Consider the following 26,474-nt stretch of genomic DNA (forward strand, 5'->3'; position numbering starts at 1 on the left):
GTTTAATGGTATAGGATTATACAGTATTTAGACCACCTCTAAACTTAGTTTTAAAAATAATGGGTCAGGCGAACCTGGGTGGATCAGTTGGTTATACATCTGACTCAATTTCAGCTCAGGCTGCAATCTCATGGTTCATGAGTTCGAGCCACATGTTGGGCTCTGTGGTGGCAGTGTGGAGCTTACTTGGGATCCACTCTTTCCCTCTCTCTCTGCTCTTCCCCTGCTTGCTTACTTTCTCTCAAAATAAATAAACTTAAAAAAATAAAAATAAAGCTCCATATTTATCTCCTAGATTGAGCCATTTTAATTTTATCTGCAACTTCTACAGCTAGACATTACACACCCTCCCCCCTTTTAGAAAGAAAAAGTTACACCCTCCCCCCTTTTAGAAAGAAAAAGTTACTCAGTTTTCATAGGTATTAAAGATAATTTGGCATGCCTGGGTGCCTCAGTCAGTTGAGCATCCAACTTCATGACTCAGGTCATGATCTCATGGTTTGTGAGTCTGAGCCTCACATCAGGCTCTGTGCTGACATTGCCAAGCCTGCTTGGGATCTTCTCCCTCTCTCTCTGCCCCTTCCCCACATGTGCACATGTGCACTCTCTCTCACTTAAAATAAATAAGCTAAAAAAAAAAAAGATAATTCAAGATACGTAATTGAGAGTCCACCAAGAGCAAAAAAGCACTGTGCTAGGTTCTTTGGATGATTCAAGATTACCAAGATTTTGACCTTTTTACCAAGGTTTTTAGGGGGTATATAATACATTAGTTGACAGAGGAAATAACACACATACATAGGTAATTCCAAAATAAGAAGATGTAAAAACCTAAATGAAATGTAAAGGAAGTGTTTTGGAAGTTTGCAGTAAGTAGAAATTACTTTTAATTTGGAATGCCTGAGGGAACAAAGGAAGTAGCATGTGCATTTGGTCTTAGAGTGGGGTAGAACATGGACATTTAATGGTCAAAGGCAAAGGTATTCTATGACAAAAGAAAAGTGTGAGCAGAGAAGCAGAGGTAGAGAGTTTGTGGTCTACATGAAAAATGGTGTAAGTTCTAAAGTAAAAAATGCAATAAAATATTACACTTTAGAATGCTACTCATAATTCTGGGTAAAGAATTTAAGTACTAAGTGTCCTTATGATTAGAGATAAAGAACTTGAGAGTCACCCGAACTGCCGTTCCTGAAACTGAGATGAATTCTTCATCTATGTTGCATAGTTTACTGATATCTCCATTTACTACTCTGATCTGTTGATAATGGTCTTTAACTTAGCTTCATTATTCTCTAGGAAGTATATTCAGACTAACTTGCTGAAGAGGAAATAATTACAGACAGAAGTAAAATGAACTGCCAGTTCAACTGAACTGAGACAGAAGAAGAGTGTTAACATAGGGACAATGGAGAGGACGGGAAGAGGGAGGAATGGCTTACTGAATGGAGACAGTCTTTACTGCTTTGCATTTGTTTCAAGCCACACACTCTTGAAATCTGACCAAGTTGCTAAGGGGAAAATTAGGTCATTGCTTTCGGTTGTTTCTCTGTTAAGATTTTTAATTCAAAAAAAATATAATCACATGCATTGTAACTAAAAAGATGGGCAATGCATGATAGGATCCACTTTGGAGCTGTTATAAATAAATTTCATATTCCATAGACTGAAAAATACATTTTTGATCAAGCTAAAAAAATAAAACCTGCAGTTTTAAGTACACTACTATAAAATATCCTGAACAGGAATATGAATGTACATGTTGGTAATAATCTGGGCTATTTTGTTCTGAGGTCAACAGTATTTCTAACAAGGAAACATAAGTTCTTATGGTAGGCCATGGGTTCTTAAAATTCATGGGAAAACAAACCCATTGTTCTTCTTAAGATCAAATCATTAGAAATCAATATATATTCTCATCATGGTGGTCATGTTTTCAGAGGTGTTTACACAGTGTATGCTAAAATCATTGTGAAAGTCAATGATCAAACACCTGATCCTTTTTTTTGAGGCTCTTCTAAATCCAGCCACCTATTTTGGAATTTTATATACTGGTCTTTTTAATGTAAGTACTGTTATCAACCAGGCTTCTAAGCTGTAACCACAGAAAACAAGTCTAGTTGGCTTAAACAGAAAAGGACTTTATTTCAAAGGATACTGTTAGCTGATAGCTGCTGGGAAAGCTGAAGACCAGACTTGGAAAACAAACAAGAACAAAGGCTGGGCACGGAGGACCGCGCCAGGGAAAGAGCCCAGTGAGTAGCCTGTGTTGCTCCGGGCCCCTGGCCACTACAGCTCCTACTCTGTGTAGAGACAGTGGATGCTGTCACTGCCACCACTGCCACTGACTCTTTTCCGCTGAATGTTTCTGCTCCCACCCTGTTTACAGAAAGAATTCTCTAGAGCCCTTGCCTTTAAACAATGTTTTTAACGAATATGTTATTTTTATTTATTTAAGAGAAAGAGTGCATGCCTGTGTGAATGGGGGAGGGGCAAAGAGAGAGGGAAAGAAAGAATCTTAAGTAGCTTCCACGCTTAAGATCCTGAGATCATGACCCTGAGATCATGACCCGGGTCAAAATCATGTCAGACATTTAACTGACTAAGCCACTCAGGTGCCCCTAACTTTATTTACTTATTTTTTAAAGTAATCTCTACACCCAGTGTGGGGCTCGAACTCTCAATCCTGAGATCAAGAGCTGCATGCTCTACCAACTGAGCCAGCCAGGCACCCCTCTATAGTCCTCTGTGCTATAAGCTCTTGATTCAAAATGCCCAGGCAATGTGCTTAAACTTTAACCACTGAGAAGGCTGAGAAAGCAAGCATTAAACCTTTTAGGTTTTTATTCTGGGAGGTACACTCTGCCTTCAAACAAGACATGTATAGTGAGGAATTTCTCAAAACTAGGAAGGTCCTTATGCTGGCAGCCAGAAGTCAAATAACTGATACAGGAACACTCACCTATTCAGGAAAGAACAGCCTACTCCATACAAAGCCCTCTGTTCTCTAGCTAAGTGCTCTGAAGCAAAGTCTGAGCGGTGACCTACCCAGGTCCATGTTCCCACAGTTTTCAAACCTCCTAGTTGGGCCCACATTTTCCTCACTTAACTCTGATCCAAGGGATTCAGCACAAATCAGGTTCATGGCTGAGACTCCTCTGAGTTGATGCTTCAATTACTAGTCTGTTATTTTGTTCCTACAACTAGGCCCTGAGGGGCCTCCCACCTTCATCCCTGGAAACTGGTTTCTGGACTTGGGGTCAGAAGAGCTGGTATGAGTCACAAGCTTATCACTGACAAGCAGGAGAAAAGGCTAGTTATTCATCTCTGAGCCCCACCATACTGACAGGTTGTCAGGACAACCAAATGAGAGAAAGCAAAAACCTTCTGTAACCTAAAATGATACGCACAATCTTTTTAGTTGACATTAGTGACAGGTATGACAAATGCCCCAGTTCCTTAGGATTATGGCCTAGCCTCTCTGGTTCTTCTGAGAACTGATGTCATATCATAAAAAAAATTAATTTTGTAATCAGGGCAGCATATGCTCATAGTTTTAAAAGTCTTACAGCTAGTAGTAATAAAAACTGTCCTCTGAAAACAAACCCCCCTGCCCTCTTTGCCACTCCCAGTTCTGTTCCTCAGAGGCAACTACTCTCAATTCTTAAGCTGTTTCTTCTGGTATTTATCTCTGTTATAATTTTTATTAAATCAATATTCAGTGTTCACATTATGACTATTTAAATACCGCTTACTGCTGAGCCAACTGTGCAACTAGAACTGTATTTTCTTCCATACGTAATTTTAAATTTTTCTTGGAGATATTATTTTCTTCATTTCCCACTTGCATCATTTTCTATAAGCCTATTGTTAATTCTTCATAAAAGCACCAAAAGATTCATGAAAATTTTTTAAGGCTTATTTAAGAGAGAGAGAAAGAGTGTGTGTATGTGAGTGTGTGTATGTGTGTGTGTGTCTGTGTGTGTGTGTGTGTGCATGCACACGCTATTGCATGAGTTGGGGAGGGGCTAGCAGGGAGGGCGAGAGAATCCTAAGCAAGCTCTGTGCTGTCAGCTCAGAGCCTGATATGGGGCTCGATCTCACAAATCAGGAGATCATGACCTGACCTGACCTGAAATCAAGAGTCAGCTGCTTAACTGACAGCCATTCAGGCAATCCCTCCAACCCACTCCCATGAAATAAATCTTTCAATGCCGCTTGTCATTTAATGTTCCTGGAGGTTTTCACCCTCCTAGTCTAGACTTGATGCCCACTAGACCTACTGTACAGCTAGTACTTAGGATTTCCCTTTCTTATTTCCCGTGTTTGACACCATTTTCTAGATCCCACACTTGTCTGTTCTTGGTTCACTTCATTATTTAGTGGAACACATCCTTAGTAACTTCCTCAGTAGTGGTGCAGGGGAGATAAATCTTCTGAGGCAAGACTGAAAAAATGCCTTTATCTAGCCTTTCGCTTGATTGACAGTTTGGCTAAATATAGAATTTTGTGTAGAAAATAATTTTCCATCAGCTTCTTAAAGGCGCTATGCCACTGTATTGCAGCATTCAGCTGCTGCTATTGAAAAGTTCAATACTATTCAGAGTCCTATTTCTTTGTATGGAACCTAATTTTTCTCTCTCCAACACTGTAGAATCTTCTCTTTTTCCCTAGAGTTAGGGATAAAACTTTTTAGTTTTAGTAGTATTTATATTACTACTGACTTTTCTTCCATTTTCTCTGGTATGTTTAACAACCACCGCTTGTTAAATTGTTACATCTTCTGGACCAATAATAGTTTTCTTATTTGTCTCCACTGTTGTCCATCTCTTCATTATTTGTTTTACTTGCCAGATTTCTTCAATTTTACCTTTCAATCTATTGTATTTTTCATTTCTGCTACTTTATTTCCAACAGCTTCTGTCTTTACCCTTACAGAATCCTATCTTTGTCTCACTGATCCAATAGAATGCTTTTATAAAAGGGCTTTTTTTGTTTGTTTGTTTAGAATAGGCTTCACGCCCAGCACAGAGCCCAACACAGGGGTGAACTCTCAATCCTGAGATTAAGACCTGAGCTGAGACCATCCAGGCACCCCTATATAAGGGTATTTTGCTTTTGTTGAAGTTTTCTTCTGCTTTCTTCAATGGTTTCTTCTAATACTTTTTTCTTTTTGTTCTGATCTCTGTGTCAATTTGGAAGGTTTCCTCAAATGTTCACTGAACCTTAGACGGGTTTTCATATTTAAGAACGAAGCACTAAAGAGCTGTGTGGAAGCTCTGTTGCAAAAGCAGGCTTGCTGACTATATTCTTTGTAGAACTGGAAGGCAAACTGGTTTTTTCACCATGGAACTCCTGAGCATAATTTCATGATGGAACTTCCCACATCAGTCCATCAGTCTATATGCTCTTGAGCTGTTCACTATTTCTAGAGCTCCAGTTTTTTTTTAAACCTTTTATCTGCCTGGCTTGGACTAGAGCAGGGAAGAAGAGTGATTTTAACATTTAGTTTGTAGGCTTTTACATAAATTCAGATCTTTTTTTTTTTTTTAAACATTTATTTATTTTTGAGAGACAGAGTGTGAGCAGGGTAGGGCAGAGACAGACACACACACAGAATCCAAAGCAGGCTTCAGGCTCCGAGCTGTCAGCCCTGAGCCCGATGTGGGGCTCGAACTCACGAACTGTGAGATCATGACCTGAGCCGAAGTCGGCTGATTAACCGACTGAGCCACCCAGGCGCCCCATAAATTCAGATTTCAACCTTGTGCTTTACCCCACACCTCCACCCTTTCTTTCATAGCTATTTCCAGATTTGAGATCTCTCTCGTTCAACTTCTTCAGAAAATAAATCTCAGGTTTATTGTGTTTGGTGGTGGGAGGGTGTGAGGATAGAGAAGAGAACTGAAGGGCAGATTAGGGTTTGTTACCCGGCACAAGTGATACAGATGCAAGAACAAACAGCCATGGAGACAAAACGGAAAGCACTGACCCATGTATATATAGGAACTTAAAGCACAAATCCGAAGAGAATATGGATGGTTTCATACAGGGTACTCAGAAAACCAGCTCACTCTAAGAAGTAAAACAAAACCCCCCATTCCTTTCTGACACCACCTATGAAGGTGAATTCCATGGGGAAAGAGTTCATCCATTCAGCATTCAGACTTAGAATCAAATCTCTTTTTAGCTCACCATGCTTATCCCTTCTTTCCAGAGTACTAAGTAGCCCCTGTGAGATGTCTCCCTTATCCTCAGTAGACCCCTCTATAGGCTCTAGAGTTATAAACCGCTCTGCCAAGCCATAGTCAGTCATGATCTGCTTTCCTGCTTCCAAAACTTTCAATATCCTTTTTTCCACTATTGTTTTCCTCTCAGGTATCTTTGCCCTGAGGGTTTATATTTGTTTTACTCCTTTATTATACTATTAGGGCTTTGGAAGAGACAGAAATAAACTTATGTTTAATCTGCTATGTAGGAAATGAGGTGAAATCAAATCCAACCCTAAAATGTCAAGCTAGTAGCTTGAGGCCCCATTACCTGTTAATTCATCTCCCTAACAGTGACTGCCTATTTGTCTGAATAAAACACATTCTCAGTATAGGTTAGGAACATACTCTTTTATCCAAACCACTCTGGATGCCTGCCTATTCTACCTCTTTTTATGATGCTCTTGGAACTATTAAATCACCTCTCCATCTTGTAGGACATAGTTAGTCTCAAGGTCCTAGCCTCCCCTGACAGGATTTGTTTCCTTTTAAAACTGGGCCTTAACTTTTGAAGTTAAATCTAATTTGGAATAAATAAGTAACAGTCATTAATTCAAAATCATTTAGTGAATACCCTCTATGTCCCAGGCTAAGGGGACACAAAGATGAGAACAGTATACTCCAACCCTCAAGATGCCCAACAGGCTAGTCTCACAGAGTGTAACTGGAAGTTAAGCCCGTGTCTGAATCAGAGATCACAGATGATGATTTAGGTGACTATTTTCCTAATTTTCTCCAAAATGGTACATAACATCACCATGCTGGATGCATCTGATGCATAACAGACTCTTAAGCCTCAGGCTTAATCTACTTGTACAACTCCTGGTGAGAAAAACCAATTGTAGAATGACAAACAGCCAGACATTTACAATAGTTTGATGAGTGGCATGTACCATCTCACTAGTGATAAAATTATAAGAAAAACTTAAAATTAGTAATAACCTAGTAAAAATCTGTAAAATATGCTTAGTATTAGGTTTAATCAACAGAATCATAAAATTATTTTTTAAAGATAAAAAGTTTTAGAAAAGAATATGGTAGTGAATGAAATACGTTCTGATGATTATCATTTAGCAGCTAATATTTATTGAATGCTAACTATGTATCAAGTGCCAGTCAAATCACTTAATATATATTATTTCCTTTAATCCTTATAATCCTACTTTACAGGGTTACTATTCTTATTTTATAAAAGAGAAAACAGGGGATTACAAAGTATGGAAAGAGCCCAAATGTCCATTGATGGATGAATGGATAAAGAAGATGTGGTATATATATCTAATACATTATAACATATAATATATATTACATGTTATAATATATATTACATATATTATATATATATAAATGGAGTATTACTCGGCAATCAAAAAGAATGAAATCTTGCCATTTGCAACTAAATGGATGGAACTAGAGGGTATTATGCTAAGAGAAATTAGTCAGAGAAAGATAAATATCATATGACTTCACTCATATGAGGACTTTAAGATTTAAAACAGATGAACATAAGGGAAAGGAAATAAAAATAATATAAAAACAGGGAGGGGGACAAAACATAACAGACTCTTAAATATGGAGAACAAACAGAGAGTTGCTGGAGGGGGTGTGGGAGGAGGGGATGGGCTATAAGGGTAAGGGGCTTAAGGAATCTACTCCTGAAATCATTGTTGCACTATATGCTAACTTGGATATAAATTAAAAAATAAGTTAAAAAATAAACAAACAAAAAAGAAAATAGGGGATTAGACAGACGACTTGCTCTGAGGTCAAGCAAGTTAAAACATGACAGTGAAGGAATCAAATCCAGTTTGGTTACAGAGCTTGAGCTCTCAAAATGCATGGTATAAAATTCCTCTCCAAGTGACCAAATAGTCTCCTTCTCACAAAAATGAGGTAATTATGAATAATGAAAGGAAACAGAGAGCCACTGACACCCAAGTTTAAGGGAATATACATATAATTTTACAGTAACCAAGACCCGTACAAGGAGTATTGTTTTATATCTTTAAATGTACTAAAAAATCCACAATTTCTAGCTAAATGATTAAAAAAATTAAACTCACTTAACATAAAAGAACTTTAGATCAAGTATTACCTAACATCTAAGACCTGGCTCAAATTTTACTTTTCATTCAAAACTTAACAACAACCCTCCAAAACCTGTATTAAGGGATGCTTTCCCATTTACAAGAAACAAAAATTTTAAGTTTATTTATTTTGAGAGGAAGACAGGGAGCAGGGTAGGGGTAGAGGGGAAGAGAGAGAGAGAAAGAGAGAGAAATTCCCAAGCAGGCTCCTTGCTGACCTGCCATGGGGCTCAATCTCATGAACCATGAGATTATGACCTGAGTGGACATCAAGTCAGATGTTCAACTGACCAAGCCACCCACGAGCCCAACTTTCCTGTTTTTTAAAAACAGCAAAGTATATACAATGTACTCGGTTTCTTACTATTTAAACATGTCAAAAAATAAATTCAATTTGAGAAAATAATGGTTATTTATACCTTTTGAATAATGGTGCAATCTTCAAACTTTTCTGTAGAAGCATTTTCTGATAAATTTGGTTTTACAGAATAAAATAGTGGTAGGTCAAGCTGTTAGGTTATTTTTGAGAACATATTTTCCTATAGTCTGATATCAAAATAGCCTACTATTATTAATGTAATAATTCTTATTTTAAATTGATAAAAATATTTTAATGAATTTGATTGTGGTAATAAAACTAAATTAGTACTATTGCTAAAAAGATAATGGTAAAATAAGATTTTGAGAGATCCTTTATGTACTAGAAATTTCAACTTTTTTTTTTTTTTTAATTTTTTTTTTTAATGTTTTATTTATTTCTAGGAGAGAGAGAGACAGCGTGAGCAGGGGAGGGTCAGAAAGAGAGGGAGTCACAGACTGAAACAGGCTCCAGGCTCTGAGCTGGCAGTCAGCACAGAGCCTGACGCGGGGCCCGAACCCACGAACCGCGGTATCATGACCTAAGCGAAAGTCGGACGCCCAACCGACTAAGCCACCCAGGCGCCCCTAGAAATTTCAACTTTTATCACTTAGGTTTATCGGTGCCTTCTTCTGAATAATTCCTCTCATTGTATTAACTAATTTATTATTATTATTTAACTGGGGCTTTTACGTCATTTCTCAAAGTCCTATTAATTTGTTGATTGAGCCACACAACACACATTTTATTTTCAAGTTAGAAAACTGTGCTTAGCTTTCATTATTCCTTATTTCATTAAATACCTGTGTTTTACCCCAGATATTAACTTTTTCTTCTAATTGGCAACTTCTAATGTTCTTTTAGCAAATACTCATTAGCTGAATTTCTCAAGTAATTACATGTCATATAACTTGTTCTGTTTTAATATATGGCCACAGAAAGCAAAGAATGCATTTTTTCAAGACAGCAAATTCTCTTTGCCATGTGTGGGAGGCTGATTTGCAGCTCTGAAATACTCAGATTCTAATATTTACCAATGTATATATAATTCTTTAATGTTACTGTCATGTATTCATTTGCCTATAACACGTAAAAATGTGCCATCCTAATCTAAAAGATTTAGTTTAAATTAAGCGAAGGCGGCACAGGAATCTAGCACTGACCTTACACACTGTTGGCTGTTGCCTGATGTACAAGTTAAGCTTGAAAAGAAGATACAGAATATTTAAAACTTTAAATAAAAACCCTTGCCTAATTCTTGGATTCAAATACACTTGTCTCCAAATGTGACTATCTTCATTTTTGGAATGAATATTCATTCCTCTTCTAAACATTTAAGCATTAATAACTTACTGAGTAGAAATATGAGAATCTAAGTTATCCAAGAAGTCCTAGATCAAGAATAACCATGAAATCTGGGAAACGAGGTTAGTTCAAAGCTTGGGTGTGCACAGGGTGAAGGTGGTAATTATATATTCCCACACCTATTGTCTTACATTAGGGAAAAAGAGCCTCACATCTCATCTATTGCTCTTAGTCACTAGTTTTGAATGCTTGGTTTTAATACTAAATGAACACGCACATTAATAATAACATTCAATTCTTTCTCAAATTTCGTAACTATAGATTTGAAAAAACCGACTCTGTCACATCCCAAACAGTGAAATCATGGAACATACTGGCTGTGTTTTCAATGTGGAAGACAAATACGTAATTCTAGAAATCAAAATTTCTTACCTTGTGCAAGCATGTTAAATTCCAAGAACAGCGCTATGTGGTAAAGTTCCATGGCTTCTTCTGCCCTGGTCATGTTTGGCTTCCCTGCGACGAGAGCCTGAACTTCACTGAGACTCCCCACAGAGGGACTACAGTGCAAACCAGAGAGGTCCACCACATCAGTATACATACAGTGTAATATAACTTTCGCATATTTTTTGGGTATAATGGACTCATCTAATATAATTCTGGTGGGAGTCCTCAAAGTTCGGTCTGTGATTTCTTCACCAGTCCGTATCCTCCTTTGTAATAAATTCCGAAAAAATGGGGACCGTGCTGAAATAACAGCCTTGTGAGCTTTGAGCTCTTCATCTAAACAGTTCTGATTTCCACCAAAAGCTTCAACCAATTCAGAGTCTGAAGAAAAACTAAGGACAACATCATAATAACACATATAATCAAAAAGTCCACGCATATCTACATCAAGGGAATTTGGTGTTCCAAATTCTTCACTAAGCTGGACGAGAATATCAACATTTTGAAACCTTGAGTCCTCCATTCCAAACTCTCCTGTATAAAGGTAGTGTAGCAAAGCAGAAAACATGGGCATGTCTATACCAGCTGTATTGATGTCCATAATGATCTCTGCCCCATACTCTGGTGAGGAAGAAAGCAGCGTTTTAAAAAATGGACACCTTGCTGCCAAAATGGCACGATGAACAGGAAAACAAGTTTCTTGAAATATTAAGTCTACATCAGTACAATACTTGTACTCATAAAGATCGGCCATATCTTTCTGTAATGTCCGAGCTTCTGGTCTAGCCAAACTGGCTTGTAGAGAAAGCTCCTTTAAGGCTGAAGTTCCCTCATATTCCTCCACTAAAGCATTAACATCTCTAACATCCCACCCAGTGAGGAGTTCTCGCATCTGCTTGGCGTGATCGGCAGACCTATTAGATTTTCGACGCTTAATAAACTTCTTTTTGAGGGTGGCAAGGCCAGAGGTTCTCTTTTTTTTGTCTTGTGGTTTCTCATGGCCATGGTCAAGGCTATATAATTTTGATTCACAACCATAGCCTTGCTGAGAATAGGATGATGTCCCTAAAAAGGAAATCAAACAAATGAAAATGTATTTCTCTGTTCTTAACATTCATTTCAATGTTCACTTTAACACATATTTTACGCTAAAAATTTTTAGAGAAGACATTCCTGAACCATTCAAATAAAGTTGACATTTGTTTCTATAAAGAAATTAAAAAGATCGAATCATTCATTTTTATATTAAATAAGGAATAGAGACTGACAGAGCAGATTATTTTTTACTTGAAAACATGCTTTTGGCTCTCTGACTATCAAAACCCAGATATCACACATGTTAATCATGCAGTGTTAGAAAATGAGAGTTAACCGGATTTGTAAATTCAGAATACTTCTTATATACAATTGTGAAATCTTTTTCTTTTCTTTCTTTTCTTTCTTTCTTTCTCTCTCTCTCTCTCTCTCTTTCTCTCTTTCTTTTTGTTAACTACACCAAGGCTGCTTTGCACTGGGGAAAACAAACGGACCAGGACACAAGAAGCATGTATTTCACTATTTTCATACCAGTGGAGATTGCTAGCTTTCCAGGGCAGACGGCAATTATGGTTAAGACACCAGAGAAAAGATCAATGGTGCTACAGCAGCTTGGTTAGGATAAAAATCATACAAGGCAGATTCACATTTGTTGGGGAAAAATCTGGACGCTACAAAATTATTATCTATAATAACTTCTTCACAATTCAATTCTCTTTTCATCCAAAAAGACCACTGAAAACACAATTCTATCTATATTCACAAAAGAAAATGAAATCAGAACAACTGAAACCGTTACCTATAAAAGTCTGTTGGGCTTGAGGATTTCCCCCTACCCTCGGGGAACATGAATGAGGATAGTTAGATGCATTAGCACCCATTTTCTTCAGTCACTCAGGCATTCCATCTGCTGGTTCTTCAGAGTGTAATCCCAGAGGCCTTTGCAAACTTTCAACCCTGGATCCAGCAGCCTCTTTTCATCCATTTCTTGATATGAAACAAAAATAATTTTATTCATTTTTTCAAATGTATCTCAAATTGCACAGTTTAAAAAAAAGCAAACTACTGAAAGCTGCTTTTATTTGCAAATGACATGCTGTCAAAATCACATGTAAAAATTTCAGAAAATGTAAACAAATAGTTAAACTTGAATTATGAATCAGTGTTAGCTGCAATTTTGAGCCATAAAATGTACCAATTATGTACTTCTTAAGGCAATGAAAAGTAACAAATCAGACTAATTTAAATATATGATTATAGAAGGAGTATTTCAAATCATAGGAAAAAGTAGTTAAAGACTAAAAAATTGGGAAAAAAATTATTTTTTACCCCTTAGAGACAACACCAGTTATTATAATCTAACATTTTATAAGCAATTTATAAACACCAAAGAGGCTGATACCCAAAGTTGATCTTCCTTGTGAAGTCCTGAAATAAAAATACTACTTTCATGACAGCTGAGTGGCTTGGTTGGTTAAGCATCCAACTCTTGATTTCGGCTTAAGTCATGATCTCATGCACAGTTTGTGGGATCAAGCCTCGATCAAGGCAGAACCTGCTTGGGAATCTTTTCTCTCTTTTTCTCTCTGCCCTTCTCCCATTCATGCTCTCTCTCAAAATAAATAAATAAACATATATATATCTATTGCTTGCTATTACTTGACATGATGACTTAACATGGACAGGACGGGGGGGGAGGGGTACCAGTAAGAGATCATTTTAACAGAGTAAATTCCATACTATGGGAGCTTAACTCTCAGAGCTGGCAGCAGAAGATATATGCACAAAGAGAAAAAAACTCTATGTTAGAGAACAGGGTTAATAGGAATATGCATCTGTCTAGCATCTGGATATATAAAATTTATCTGATTCAGAGGGATAATGGTTTAAGAGAAAACAGAATTTAAAATCTATTATTGGAATTATTAGAAAATCAACCAGGAAGTAGTTAATCTAGCCTCATAATGAAGGATGAAGTGTTTTAACAAATAGAGTTAAATACACACATACAAAATCACAAAAAAAACCTGCTAGAGAAAGAACTTTGTCAAGACTCCTGGAATTTATTGTCATCTCTGTTACTGACACAGCATAACCTTAGGAAATCAAGTTTAAGAAAATCACTATTAACATCTGTGCTTCCTTCAATCTTTTCCCACTATATATATGAGAATTTAAGCACAGAATGACCTACCTTTAGTGTTCAAGACTGGGAAACCTTCCACAGAGTAGATATTATGTAAAGTGTCAGTAACTTCAATCAAATCATATACTCACACAAGCAAATTTCCTATTTGAAATTCACCTACCTACCAAGGAAAAAACAGTATGTTAAGACTTTTTACTCTGGTACATGCTTCTGAAGTCAGAAACCCTATGGGCAGCCAGAGATGTGACAGCACATTCTGTAAGAACTACCCAGCAAAGAATCCGGAGTTTCACATACTATTTTGTAAACACTAAATGGTGAAGAAAAATACTTCTTCTAGCAAAGTCTGTTTTCTTAAAGTCTGATGCTTAGTATAAGTTAAATTCACAGTTTTCTATTCTTAAATATTAGCAATGTTAGAAGGGGCTATTTTAGGTAATCTTGAATTCTGTCAATTAAAAAAATTTTTATCATTGAAGTATAGTTACATTAAATGTTGTCATTCTTATAAAACAGGAATTAAATCTGCCTGTGTTAATTTTAGTTTAAACTTCAAAAACAGTTAAGTCTAATAAATCTTAGTTTTCAAACTGAGCTCCTTAAAAGCTTCAACATTCTATCAGATACTTTTAGTGGTTCTTTAGAAGAAATTAGGGTCCTAAAAGCCAAGTTTGTGGCCTTATTTACAGGTTAAATCCTTTTCTCACTGAAGATTTGTGGTTAAAACACAAAAATAGGGGTGCCTGGGTGGCTCAGTCCATTAAGCTCAGATTCCTGATTTTTGGCTCTGGTCATGATCTCACTGTTGGTGAGATCCAGCCCTGCATGGGGCTCTGCTCTGACAGTGTGGAGCCTGCTTGGGATTTTCTTTCTTTTCTTTCCTTTTTTCTTCTTTTCCTTCCTTCCTTCTTTCCTTCCTTCCTTCCTTCCCCTATCTCTCTCTCTGTCTCACTTCCACCTCCCTCCCCCATTCACACTCTCAAGATAAAAACCCACAAAAATAGCACAGAGATTTCTCAAATCTGAAATATATTAAGAATAATTAAGAAAAATCCAGAAGCACTTGGCTGGCTCAATCAAAATAGCCTGTGGCTCTTGATCTCGGGGTTGAGCTCAAGCCCCACATTAGGTTTAGAGATTACTTAAAAATAAAATCTTTTTTTGTTTTGTTTTGTTTTGTTTTGTTGAGAGAGAGAAGAGAGAGAAGAGAGAAGAGAGAAGAGAGAGAGAGAGAGAGCGCACATGTGAGCAGGGGAGAGGGGCAGAGGGAGAGGTAGAGAGAGAATCCCAAGCAGGCTCAATGTTCAGCATGGAGACCAATGCAAGGCTTGATACCATGACCCTGGGATTATGACCTGAGCCAGATGCTCTGACTGAGGCACCCCGGCACCCCCAAAATAAAATCTTTTTAAAAAATCCAGAATAAAAACATTACGCAAAATGAAAGCCTTAGCAAAATGAGAGAGCTTTACCAAAAAGATAAGCTTTGAATGCGGAAGTAACAGATAGTCAAAAGTACTGGTAAAGTGTCCCTCCTCTGGTTAAATCTCTTCTCATTTCCTTCTTCATTCATTCTTGAAGTTACACATTGCTTCATTTGTTTTGCTTGCTTTTTAATTTAAAAAATTCTTTTAACATTTATTTATTTTTGAGAGGTAGAGGAAATGCTCATGTGCACACAAGTGGGGTATGGGCAGAGAGAGGGAGACAGAGGATCAGAAGCAGGCTCTGAGCTGTAAGCATAAGCCCAATGTGGGGCTCTACCGTACAAACTGTGAGACTGTGACCTGAGCCAAAATCAACTGAGCCATCCAGGAGCCCCTACTTTTTAATTTTTAATGACTGTACAGCAGACTCATGAACGTGGCAAAAAGTGTGCTGCTGAAACAAAACAAGGAAGAATGGCACCATGCTTCTAGAGGAAGAAAAATCAGAGTGTCCACAGTAGTGGATAGTATTCTACTCTCACTTTGTCACACTGTAACAAAGAATGCAAACACACCCAGGAGAATTATGTCCAATGAGAATTTTGCAAGGTTTGTAGGGACACAAAATACTATTATACTGGCCTGTCTCAAATTTAAACCACGTCAAAAATGCCTTTTTTTTCTTTTTCCTTTTTTTTTTTTTAAAAGGTTAATTTTACAATGAGCATACTAAGACATACAAAGTTGCCAAGACATCACCCACCCCATTGGAGACACAAGACCCCCTAGCAAGCACTCGGCAAGTCACAAGTTGAGATAAGGATGCTTGACCAGTTGCCATTGTAATAAGCACCACAGGGACAGCTGGGGTCCTACCCTGGTGAGGTGGCTTGAAATAAAAGTCTCTCTGGGACTTAGGGACAGAGTCTTTCTTCCTGGTAGCTTCTAGTCAATAGGGATTCCCTTCAAGATGAACTGATTTGGGCAACATTCATATTTCCTACTGAGCTCTAATACTAAAATAAACATAGGGTCTTAGAAAGATTTAGTGGGAGAGATTTTCTGGATCAGCTATAACCCTTAAGTCTACCTTGTATCCCCAATTCCAAATTCTGGGGGTAACCTTTATAGTACTAAAGCCCTACTTCTCAAAATTCTAAGAGAATAATTTATTAAGTAACGAAAAGCCTATTCCATACGGAGCACAGTAGTTATGTTATTTAGTTCTTAATCTAATCCACTGTCTTCAGATGCTGGAAATGAAAATAAGTCACAGTTTAATCTCCCCAGGGATATTTTCATTTTAGGCAAGCTTTATCTGTCTGCTACATAAAATAGGATGAAATCCAATCTTTGAATGATACAGAAGGGAATGGAGGGGAAGGGGGAAGGGGAGGGAAGGGAAAGAGAAGGGAAATAGAGGGCTTTACAGAACTGGGAAAGGCCCACAGGGTGCAAATGGCCCTAGAGAGCTGATAAATCCTTCTTTGAGAATCATCATTCTGGGGGAGCTCCCTCTGTTAACAGTCAATATGACCAATTTCAATCAAAATCAAACTGGCTTACAACAAGCTTCAGTGATTGTAGCTGACCCAACTGAGGGCAAAAATGATAATTGAAGGCAACAGAATTAACAATCTTGTGAGAATATTTTTAGAAAAAAAAAATCAACCTCTATGCCTTCCAAAAAACCTTAGACCAGCGTTTCCAAAGAATTTTCCCAAAGTTTGGAAAATACACGATTAAACAAAACTAATAGGCTTCTTTACTTCAGAATTTTGGAGCATCTTTAAAGTGCTAAGGTGCATTGTTAATCTCCAAAAAGAGGCATTCTGCATGATCTAAAGGAGACTTTTGCCCCATAGAGCATAATGCACTTGGATGACACACTTTGGAAAACCTGGACCTTTGCCATAAAAACACTTTTTACTACTTTACGCAATAGAGCAATGGGCATCAAGTTACCTGGGACAGAGTACTGTCATCACTAATTTATTCCACCTACATGGGTAAGTCACGTTTAAATTCTAGGACTCTCGGGGCACCTGGGTGGCTAGTCGGTTAAGCGTCCGACTTTCGCTTGGGTCATGATCTCACGGTTCGTGGGTTCGAGCCCTGCGTCGGGCTCTGTGCTGACTGCCAGTTCAGAGCCTGGAGCCGATTTCAGAGTCTGTGTGTGTCTCTCTCTCTGACCCTCCCCTGCTCACGCTGTCTCTCTCTCTCTCTCTCTCTCTCTCTCTCTCTCTCTCCCCCCTAGAAATAAATAAAAAATATAAAAAATAAAAAAATAAATTCTAGGACTCTCAATTTTTATAAACTGAAACTGAGATGTATGGGTCTCAGCATCTGTAAAATAAAAAAGCTGATACAGGGTTCCCAAAATCCAGTGAAGTTGTATGACGACACATTGGTTTGGAAAATGAGGATGGGGAAGGGAGTTATTTCTAAACTAAATGTTAGTGTACAAAGGGGGGAAAAAGCAAGTAGATTTTGGGTTTTAAACACATGTTTTCTTGGGTGATCTAGGTGGTTCAGTCACTTACATATCCAACTTTGGCTCAGGTTATGGTCTCACAGTTTATGGGTTTGAGCCCTGTGCCTGGAGCCTGCTTCAGATTCTGTGTCTCACCCTCTCTCTCCTCCTCCTCCTCTGTTCATGCTCGCATGCTCTCTCTCTCTTCTCAAAAATAAACATTAACATTGAGGAGGGCACTTGTGGGGATGAGCACTGGGTGTTATATGGAAACCAAGCTGACAATAAACTATTTAAAAAATAAAATAAAATTTCAAAATATTGTGTAAAAAAATAAACATTAAAAATTTTTTTAATCACATGTTTTCTCCTTACTCTGATTATTAGCTATAGTTATAGAAGGATAGGAATGTGGGGCACCTGTGAATACTCATGAAAAGCAATTAGTAATAAAAGAGAAATGCAAAATTATGATAATCCTGCATTCCTGTCAAACTTAAGGTAAGATGACCATATAATGTTACCATCACACCAGCATGCTTGAGAGTGAAAAGGGGTACAAACTAGATGAGATGCCAGAATACGTAAAGCCTAGGTCTAAAGGGGCCAAGTGGGATGAAGGCCACCCCTACAGCTAAACCTCACACTTCCAGAGCTAGAAATAAGACAAAGTTTACAACAAACAAACAAAGAAACAAACAAAAAACTCCTGGGGTGCCTGGGTGGTTCAGTCAGTTGAGCACACAACTCTTGGTTTTGGCTTAGGGTCATAATCTCTACGGTTTGTGAGTTTGAGCCCTGCATCAGGGCTGTGCTGTGGAGCCTGCTTGGGATTCTTTGTCTCCCCCCGGTCTCTGCCCCTCACTTGTGCATGTGTGCTCTCAAAAAATAAACTTAAAAAAAAAAAAAAAACAACCTAAAACCTACGTTAGAGGAATAAGACTTCCTATGTCCATCTCATTCCCCAAGCATGTTTTACTTAACATAGCAACTCACATTTATTGAGGTTTTACAATATGCCAGACTCTGTTCTTAGAACTTCACATGAATTAACCCATTTGATTCTCCCAATAACTTTTTACTGATGAGGCTGAGGTTAGTAACTTGCCTAAGGTTTCAGTGATATTAAGTGAAAAAGCCAGAATTACGTGTAACCTTTAATTCTATCCTTGGATATATTTTAAAAACAACAAAACAAAGAGAGACTCAACAGTTAAGCCAGAAGCAGAGTCAGCAGTAGACTCCTGCTGTTAGAAGATCTCTTCAAAAAGGTGAAACCAGATTGGAAGGGAATTCAGAAAGCCACCAACTAGGCTCATATGTCTCCTCTGGGGCCATCTAATACAGAGACAGAAGATCTCCACTCTGTACTGCAAACCTCGCTAATTCCAATAACACAGAATAACTGTTTATGATAGCAGCAGCTTATTAAAAAGAAAGGCAAACTTATGTTCCATTAAACATTGATTAAGGCAGAGAAGCCCCAGTGATGGAGCCAGAAAGGGCCTTCAATTTTCTTTTGGTCAATCTTGTTTTTGAAGTGAACTATATCCTCATGGAATGGGAGAAAATATTTGCCTATCATATCTGATAAGGGATTAATATCCAAAATACACAGAGAACTCCTACGACTCAACAACCAACCAAACAAGCTGATTAAAAAAATGGGAAAAGGTCTTAAATAAATATTCCTCAAAGGAAGGTATACAGATACCTAATTAAGCCCATGAAAACATCACTAATCAACAGGGAAATGCAAATCAAAACCACAATGATATACTACCTCACTTTTACTAAGATGGCTATTATCAATAAAATAGAAAATAAGTGTTGGCAAGGATGGAGAAATTAGAACTTCTGTGTACTGTTGGTGGGAACATAAAATGGTTTTGTTGTGGAAATGGCCACTGTGAAAACAGCATGGAAGTTCCTCAAAAAATTAAAATCACATTTACCATGTGATACAGCAATTTCACTTCTGGCTTTACACCCGAAAGAAATGAAAGCAGGGATTCAAGACATGTACACCCATGTTCATAGCAGCATTATTCAGAGTAGCTAAAATGCAGAAACAACCCAAGTGTCCATCAACAAGTGGATAAGCATAACGTGGTATGTACATACAATGGAATAATTCAGCCTTAAACTAAAAAGGACAAAGATTCTGACACACACTCTAACACATAGGAATCTTGAAGACATTGTGCTAAGTAAAATAAACCAGTTGCAAAAAGACAATACTTGTATGATACCCTTTATATGAGACACATAGAACAATCAAAATCGTAGAGACCTAAGTAGAATGGTAGTTGTCAGGGGTGGGGAAAAGGGAGAGTATTAGGAGTTATTGTTTAATGGGTTTAGAGTTTCAGTCGAGGAAGATGAAAGAGTTCTGGAGACAGATGGTGGTGACAGTTATACAAGAATATGAATATATGTAATACCACCGAACTGTACAGTTAAAAATGGTCAAGATAGTAAATTTGGTGTTATATATATTGTACCACAATAAAAAAAAATTATTAAGTATTGCTATCAAAAAACTATTGTCACCAAAAAACATATATTTTGGAAGCTTTATGGTTTAGGCTCAAAATTGACTTATTTAAGAAAATTTCTTCCCAGGTAAAGTAAACTAGTTATTGTTGTATTTTTCCTTAAGCATTAGAGAATTCATCTGAAAAAAATTTACACAGAGAAAATCTTTCCATTTCAGGAATGTCTCATTGTATCAACCATTAATAAAATATATACAAATATTTCAATGTCCAATTAAACACAGTATTTTATAAAATTATAATATTTGCCAGAAATAATATAGTACACTTTAACTAATTTTTATATTTAGAAAAAGTGTTATCTGCAAACTTTTATATTTATACATTTTATAATGTATTTTAAATTCTATCATGAAAAATTTTAAAAATACACAAAAGGTAATAGTGTATTGAGCCTTCAAGCAGTATCATCCAGATCCCAGAACTGTCAAAATTGTTTTGGCTTATATTTAAATGTTTGAATTTGATGTATAAAGCTTATGGCTAAAATTTAAATGTTTGTTATTAGCTTCTTATATAAATAAAAACCTGAAAAGATATATGTATATTATGATTATAATCATCATAATACTGATCAGTAATTGACTCTGAGCCAGCCATTCTTAACCACTGTACATGAATTAACTCCTTTAATTTTCTCATTTAGGTCTATTACTATCCTCACTTTGCACAAGAAATAGACTGGGAGGTTAGGAAAATGAGGCATGGGAGGCTTAGTTACTTACCCAACATCACAGAGCTGGTAAGTTGAAGAACCAGGTTTGGCATTCAGGCTCTTGTATCTATGGACAATATTATCTTTGTAATTTTTTCCTCTAAACGTTTGAAGGTAAGTTTCCAGAGCAGACAAATATAGTTCCATTCCAGAAATGGGAAGTGAGTACACACCTGACAGTGTTACTTCTGGTGCTGAAAAGGTTCTCTCATATAAAGCAAAAAATGACTTAACTGAAAGGGTAGCTTATGAAATCAAAGCAAAAGCGCCTTTCTGGCAGCACCTGGGTGGCTCAGTTGTTTAAGTGGCCGACTTCAGCTCAGGTCATGATCTCAAAGCTCATGGGTTTGAGCCCAGTGTCTGGCTCCACACCAACAGCTTAGGGCTTGGAACTTGTTTCAGATTGTACATCTTTCCATTTCTCTCTGTCCCTCCCCTGCGTGTGTTCTCTCCCTCTCCATCCCTCTCTCTCTCTCAAAAATAAATACATATGTACTCCTTGATGGCAGGATGACACTTGTTTCTGTTTGATCATCCAGCCAGTCAGCCAACCAGCCATACACCCAGCCACTAATCCAACTCTGAGCACGCGCCAAGTGCAAGGCATTCTGACAGCCCCTAGGAACACAGGGATGATTATACCCTGAATTGGATTTCTCATTAAATTAAAAAAAAAAAAAAAAAAAGGCTACTCTTCTGGCTTCTTAGTTTAGAGTCAGACCTTCAAGAATTAATAGGAGTGCATCAAGTAAAAAAGAAAGGTCATTCAAAAGTTAGAAGAAACAGGATGAATAAATGAGTAAAGGTGCAGTCCCAGTCTGCATCCCTGTCCCAGTTCTCACAACCCTGTACCTCTATTACCTACTAACACCGCAGCGTGATTATATTTCCACTGAACTGTACACTTCCCAAGGGTATGCACTGAGCTTCTTTAACTTTCTTACCATCTACCACAGAATGCAAAGTAGACACAACATTCAAGTTGAATAAATGTTAGCAATTATCATCAACATTGATAAATAATGTGTCTAAGGCCTAAGGAGTACCTATGTTTAAGAGTATGAGCAGGGGCTGGGTCAAAAAGCCTCAAATCCCATTCTAAAGTGTTGAGCCTTATTCAGAACACAATGGGGGAACTACTGGAGCAAAGCATAGAATGTGTGAGGGAAGCACCCTTACATTTGTTTTAAAAGATTACTAGATGGTATGAATGCAAGAAGACTTATTAGAGGATTCTTGCTATACAGACCAAGAAACTGTTAATAAGGACCTGGCTTTCCTAATCGCCCAAACAAGGACACTATCACCTACTTCACAATGTTAAGAGTTAAGTAAAATAATATGAACTGACTGTGGAAAACAGAAACAGCCCATCATAAGGGTTTTCATGAGGGGACTGATCCTGTGCCAGGTCTGACTTGGCCTGAATAAGATACATCTTAGAGATGTTGACGTATTCTGAAATACCTGTCTGTTTCTAGACATTTAAAGCTGAGGCCAGTTCCCAGAAAGAGGTGGATAAAGGACCTATGAGGCTACACAGTGAAGATGTGAACAAGCTTCTTACTCTTCAACCTTCATCTCAGAGCTCACATTCAAAATGCTTCATGTAGACCTAGAACCTCAGAATAAGACCCTCCTGAAGCAACTGGTAGAAAAATGGGAATAGAGGGCCAAAAAGGTTTGGAAGCCTCTCACTCAGCTCCTGGGCTTTTGTCTATCCTCCTGTCTGGGCCTCTGGCATTGGTAACTGAGATCTGGTGGGGCTGCAGAGGGACCAGAACAGTGACATCTACAGCAACCAGAGCAAGAGCTGTTCGGCCGAGCCATCCCCGACACCCAAGACTTTGCTTGCTGTCTTCTTGCAGCGATATGCCCCAAACTGAGATACCTCTTGGGAATGGGAAAAATGTTCAACAGCAAGGAAAAAAGGCCTATAGGCCAAGGGTGGAAATGATTATAAGGCCCTCCACGACAGATTACAGAACTGCCCAATCAACTGTCTTATAAGATAATGGTGTCATTTAGTGCTTTTGCATTCATGATAAGAAGACAAGTTTTGAGCCAAGCACACAATATTTGAGTGAATAAATAAAATTGCTGTTCCAATCAGGGACAACTGTTGTTACTGTCAGCTTAGTGGTATATAAAAAAGCAGCTCTGAATGATTCAGTGAAGGCAATAAGAAATCTCAGTCTAGATTTGAGTTTATAAAGGATTTACGGAGAGAAATAGAGCTGAAAGCAGACAATATACTCGAAGGAACTGAATTTATTTAGTTTTTTATGTTTTTTTAAAAATTTATTTGAGAGACAGAGAGAGAGAGACAGCATGAGCAGGGGAGGGTCAGAGAGAGAAGGAGACACAGAATCCGAAACAGGTTCCAGGCTCTGAGCTAGCTGTCAGCACGGAGCCTGATGCAGGGCTTGAACCCACGATCGGCGAGATCATGACCTGAGCCGAAGTCAGACGCTTAACTGACTGAGCCACCCAGGCTCACCTCGAAGCAACTGAATTTAAAAGAAAAAACATGGAATTTCTCATAAGCTTCATTCACAGCCAAAAAACTCACATTTTCTCAAAACAACTTATGAAAATGTTAAAAAAAAAAAAATACAAGGACATGTTTCTTGTTGATGAGTTTCTGTGGGCTCCAGTGGTAGAGATGGAGAGATTAAGAAAAAAAACAAAACCCAGCAAGCTGACAGAAACTGATGGAGAGAGCGCCTGAGACTACGGGTACAAATGGAGAAGAGCAGAACACAGAACAAAACAGAAACATGAGTATAAACACTCAAAGGTTTCCTCATCTAAGACAGTCTTCTTAAAGAAATCAAATTCCAAACTACTGGAGCATCAAGGGAATAGTCATGTGAATGGTCCTATGAATTATTCAAGTTGTTATAAATGGGGAAATAGTTAATGGTTTAGAAGTCAGAGATAACTCTGTACTAAAATTTTATTTTTTCTCACATCAGTCAGACTAGAACAGTCCAAACAGATATGGGAGAAAACCTTATTACTCTAAATTTTCAGTGAAAAGGGTTGGCAAGCTAGCTATAATAAGGCATTAGCCTTAATATGGGCCACTCATTCTGAAACTTACAGAATTTTTGTTGACATGTCAAATGCAGAGTGTTCCTCCTCATTTTTTTCTGAAGTCTATAGTTAGAAAGAATTTTGTATACAGAAGTGCTGGTAAAAGAAACTGGTTTGATGCAGAACAAGTTTTGAGAAATGTCAGCTATAAAGGAACCCTAGAAGAGACACCAACAAGCCCTCTTTGGTAAAACATGAAGTAGAAAATCAGACAAAACTCTTCCCCTTACAAAGAGTATTAGAGGCTTTTCTTGGATCTATGATAAATTTTTTCCCTCTCACCTCCCTTGACCCCACTGCTCATCCTGGGCTACCCATTTGCTGAAGAAACACAGGAAGAGGATATTACAGTCCAGACATATAAGAATGAAACAGAAATTCTAGGTCCTATTTATGCAACGTAAGCCTGCATCTTAAAACACTATTTTGCATTTGTTTAGGAGATCTAACAATAAAAAACTGAGATAATCCCTATGAAGTCCTTATCATAGAACATCTCACCAAATCAGTGAGGGGATGATGAAAAGGAAGAAGGGAATGATGATGATGTCTCTACTTTACATAACCAGGTGGTTAGCAATGCCATAAACCTAGAAGATACACAGGACATACAATTTGTGGCTGAACTGGGAGCAACAAGGAAAATGGGTTTGAGGTTCCAAAAATGTGAGGGAAACAGGTTCGGGAATTCCTTACACTTACATAAATGGGTTTGAAAAAAAGCTTAGGGTGGAAAGCGGCCACCATGGGGCAAAAGCATCCAAGGTTAGTTAGTAAGATACTGTATTGGAATCACAAGAAACTTGTTATATCACCTGCAGGAAATTACTTTCCATCTGGGGCCAATGTACCTTGATCACAAACACCACTCACTCCCTGACCCTCTGCTTCTTACTCACACAAGTTAATGATTACCATCGGATTGTTTTCTTCACATTCACCACGTGTGTAAGATCTTCGGCGCTCAATTAATATGGAGACAAAACCCCTGTTCAGGGCTCTTGTCTCCTCCAGAATATTAGCCTCTCTCATATTCAATTCTGCATCTGCTCTCTTGCTGGACAAGAGAAAACTCCAGACTCATAGTCTGTGACACATAGAGACATACCAAGGAAGAAATAATACAAACAGCACATGTAAAGGAACAAGTCTAAAAATAAGATTTTCCTAATACTTTCAATTTTAGAGGGAACACTCATATATGTATTACAATACAGCTTCTCTCAATATGATCATTTACTTCTGAGGGCATGATTTATAAATGTCTTATCCATGTTTGCAAAAGATAGAGAGTTTAAGAAGTGACAGTATTTTTTTCCTTCCCCCCCTTTTTAAGTAAGCTTTATGCCCAATGTGGGGCTTGAACCTATAACCCCAAGATCAAGAGTCACATATTCTACTGATGGAGCCAGACAAACTCCCCAACACTGTTGACTTTTTGAGGCCTAAAGCCATCTCTGGCATAATTTCATTACTGCATAGTGCCCAGTGAAACAAAGGTGATATTGAAGCTCTCCTCCAATCCTTAACATGTCTGAGTCCATGTGCTATAATTAGTATCTGTATTACAGTCATATATGCTATCAGTAAGATATGCTTGCTATTAAAGCATTTTATTAATTAAGACTTAGATTTCTTGAAACAGATTCCCTTTATCAGTTGTCTCATTTCTGCCTTCTCTGAACAGAAGATAATACCCTTTGGGCTCACTGTGCCAAGAAAATTATACCTTAAAGGAAGAGGATATGTCTTCCATGTCGTAATCATTATTGGAATATCTTGTCAGCAGTAATATTTTGCCAGCACCTTCCACTCCACACATGGACAGATGTATGATATTTTCTAGAATCATTAACAGAATATACAAATAAATCTCCCTCACATTTTTTCCATCTTAAGTCTTCCCTAACTTTTTTTCTAATGAGAGATATTAAACCAATCCATTTCTTTATATGGATACTGGGTGCTGACTGAGATAGGCAGGTCTTCATTTGACTCCTGAGTCATCTCCTTAAAAAGCACTGCCTGCCCCTACCTCAGTGCTGCTAGTACCCCTGCCCGGAACACTTTTCCACAAAGTCCTCACATGCATCACTCTCTCATTTTATTCAGATCTTTGCACAAGTGCCATGCCTTTAAAGAGGCTTTCCCTAATTACCCTCTAGAAAATAATATGCCATCTTATCCCATCATTCTTTATCCCCTTTCTTGAGTTTATTTTTCTCTACAGCACTTTTCAACACTTGAAATTATATACTTGTTTCTTGTTAACAGTCTCACACTACAATATAAGCTTCGTGAGAGCCAGAATTTCATGTATTCAACATTAAATCCTCAGCACATAGAACAGTGCCTGGCAAATGTGAGGTATTAAGTTGAAAACTGCTGAATGAAAGTAGCTTTTAATAAATAAACATTTCAAAAGGAAAGACCCATTAATAATTATTCTTTAAGCTTTTTAATCCAAAAATTGTTTCTGAGGATCCACCTGTTATAGTCTAACCCTCTTAGAAGACTGTGATTTAAAAACTGCACTAGTATTTGGGAGGGGGGGA

At 37.7% G+C, this 26,474-nt stretch overlaps 1 protein-coding gene across 1 annotated transcript in view; it reads right to left on the reverse strand.

The window, feature by feature from the left end:
* The window catches only part of BTBD7 (BTB domain containing 7), a 55,405-nt gene extending 42,925 nt beyond the window's left edge, over positions 1-12,480 (reverse strand). The window contains exons 1-2 of the mRNA XM_039217295.1: positions 12,298-12,480; positions 10,449-11,528 (exon numbers count right to left, since the gene is read on the reverse strand). Of these exons, the coding sequence (XP_039073226.1) occupies positions 10,449-11,528; positions 12,298-12,379 (1,162 nt within the window). The 5' untranslated portion in view covers positions 12,380-12,480. The remainder of the gene's footprint in view (positions 1-10,448; positions 11,529-12,297) is intronic.
* Between the last annotated feature and the right edge of the window lie 13,994 nt (positions 12,481-26,474).

Source organism: Hyaena hyaena, unplaced genomic scaffold, assembly GCF_003009895.1.
Source record: "Hyaena hyaena isolate Hyena2069 unplaced genomic scaffold, ASM300989v1 scaffold_676, whole genome shotgun sequence".
Classification (NCBI taxonomy): domain Eukaryota; kingdom Metazoa; phylum Chordata; class Mammalia; order Carnivora; family Hyaenidae; genus Hyaena; species Hyaena hyaena.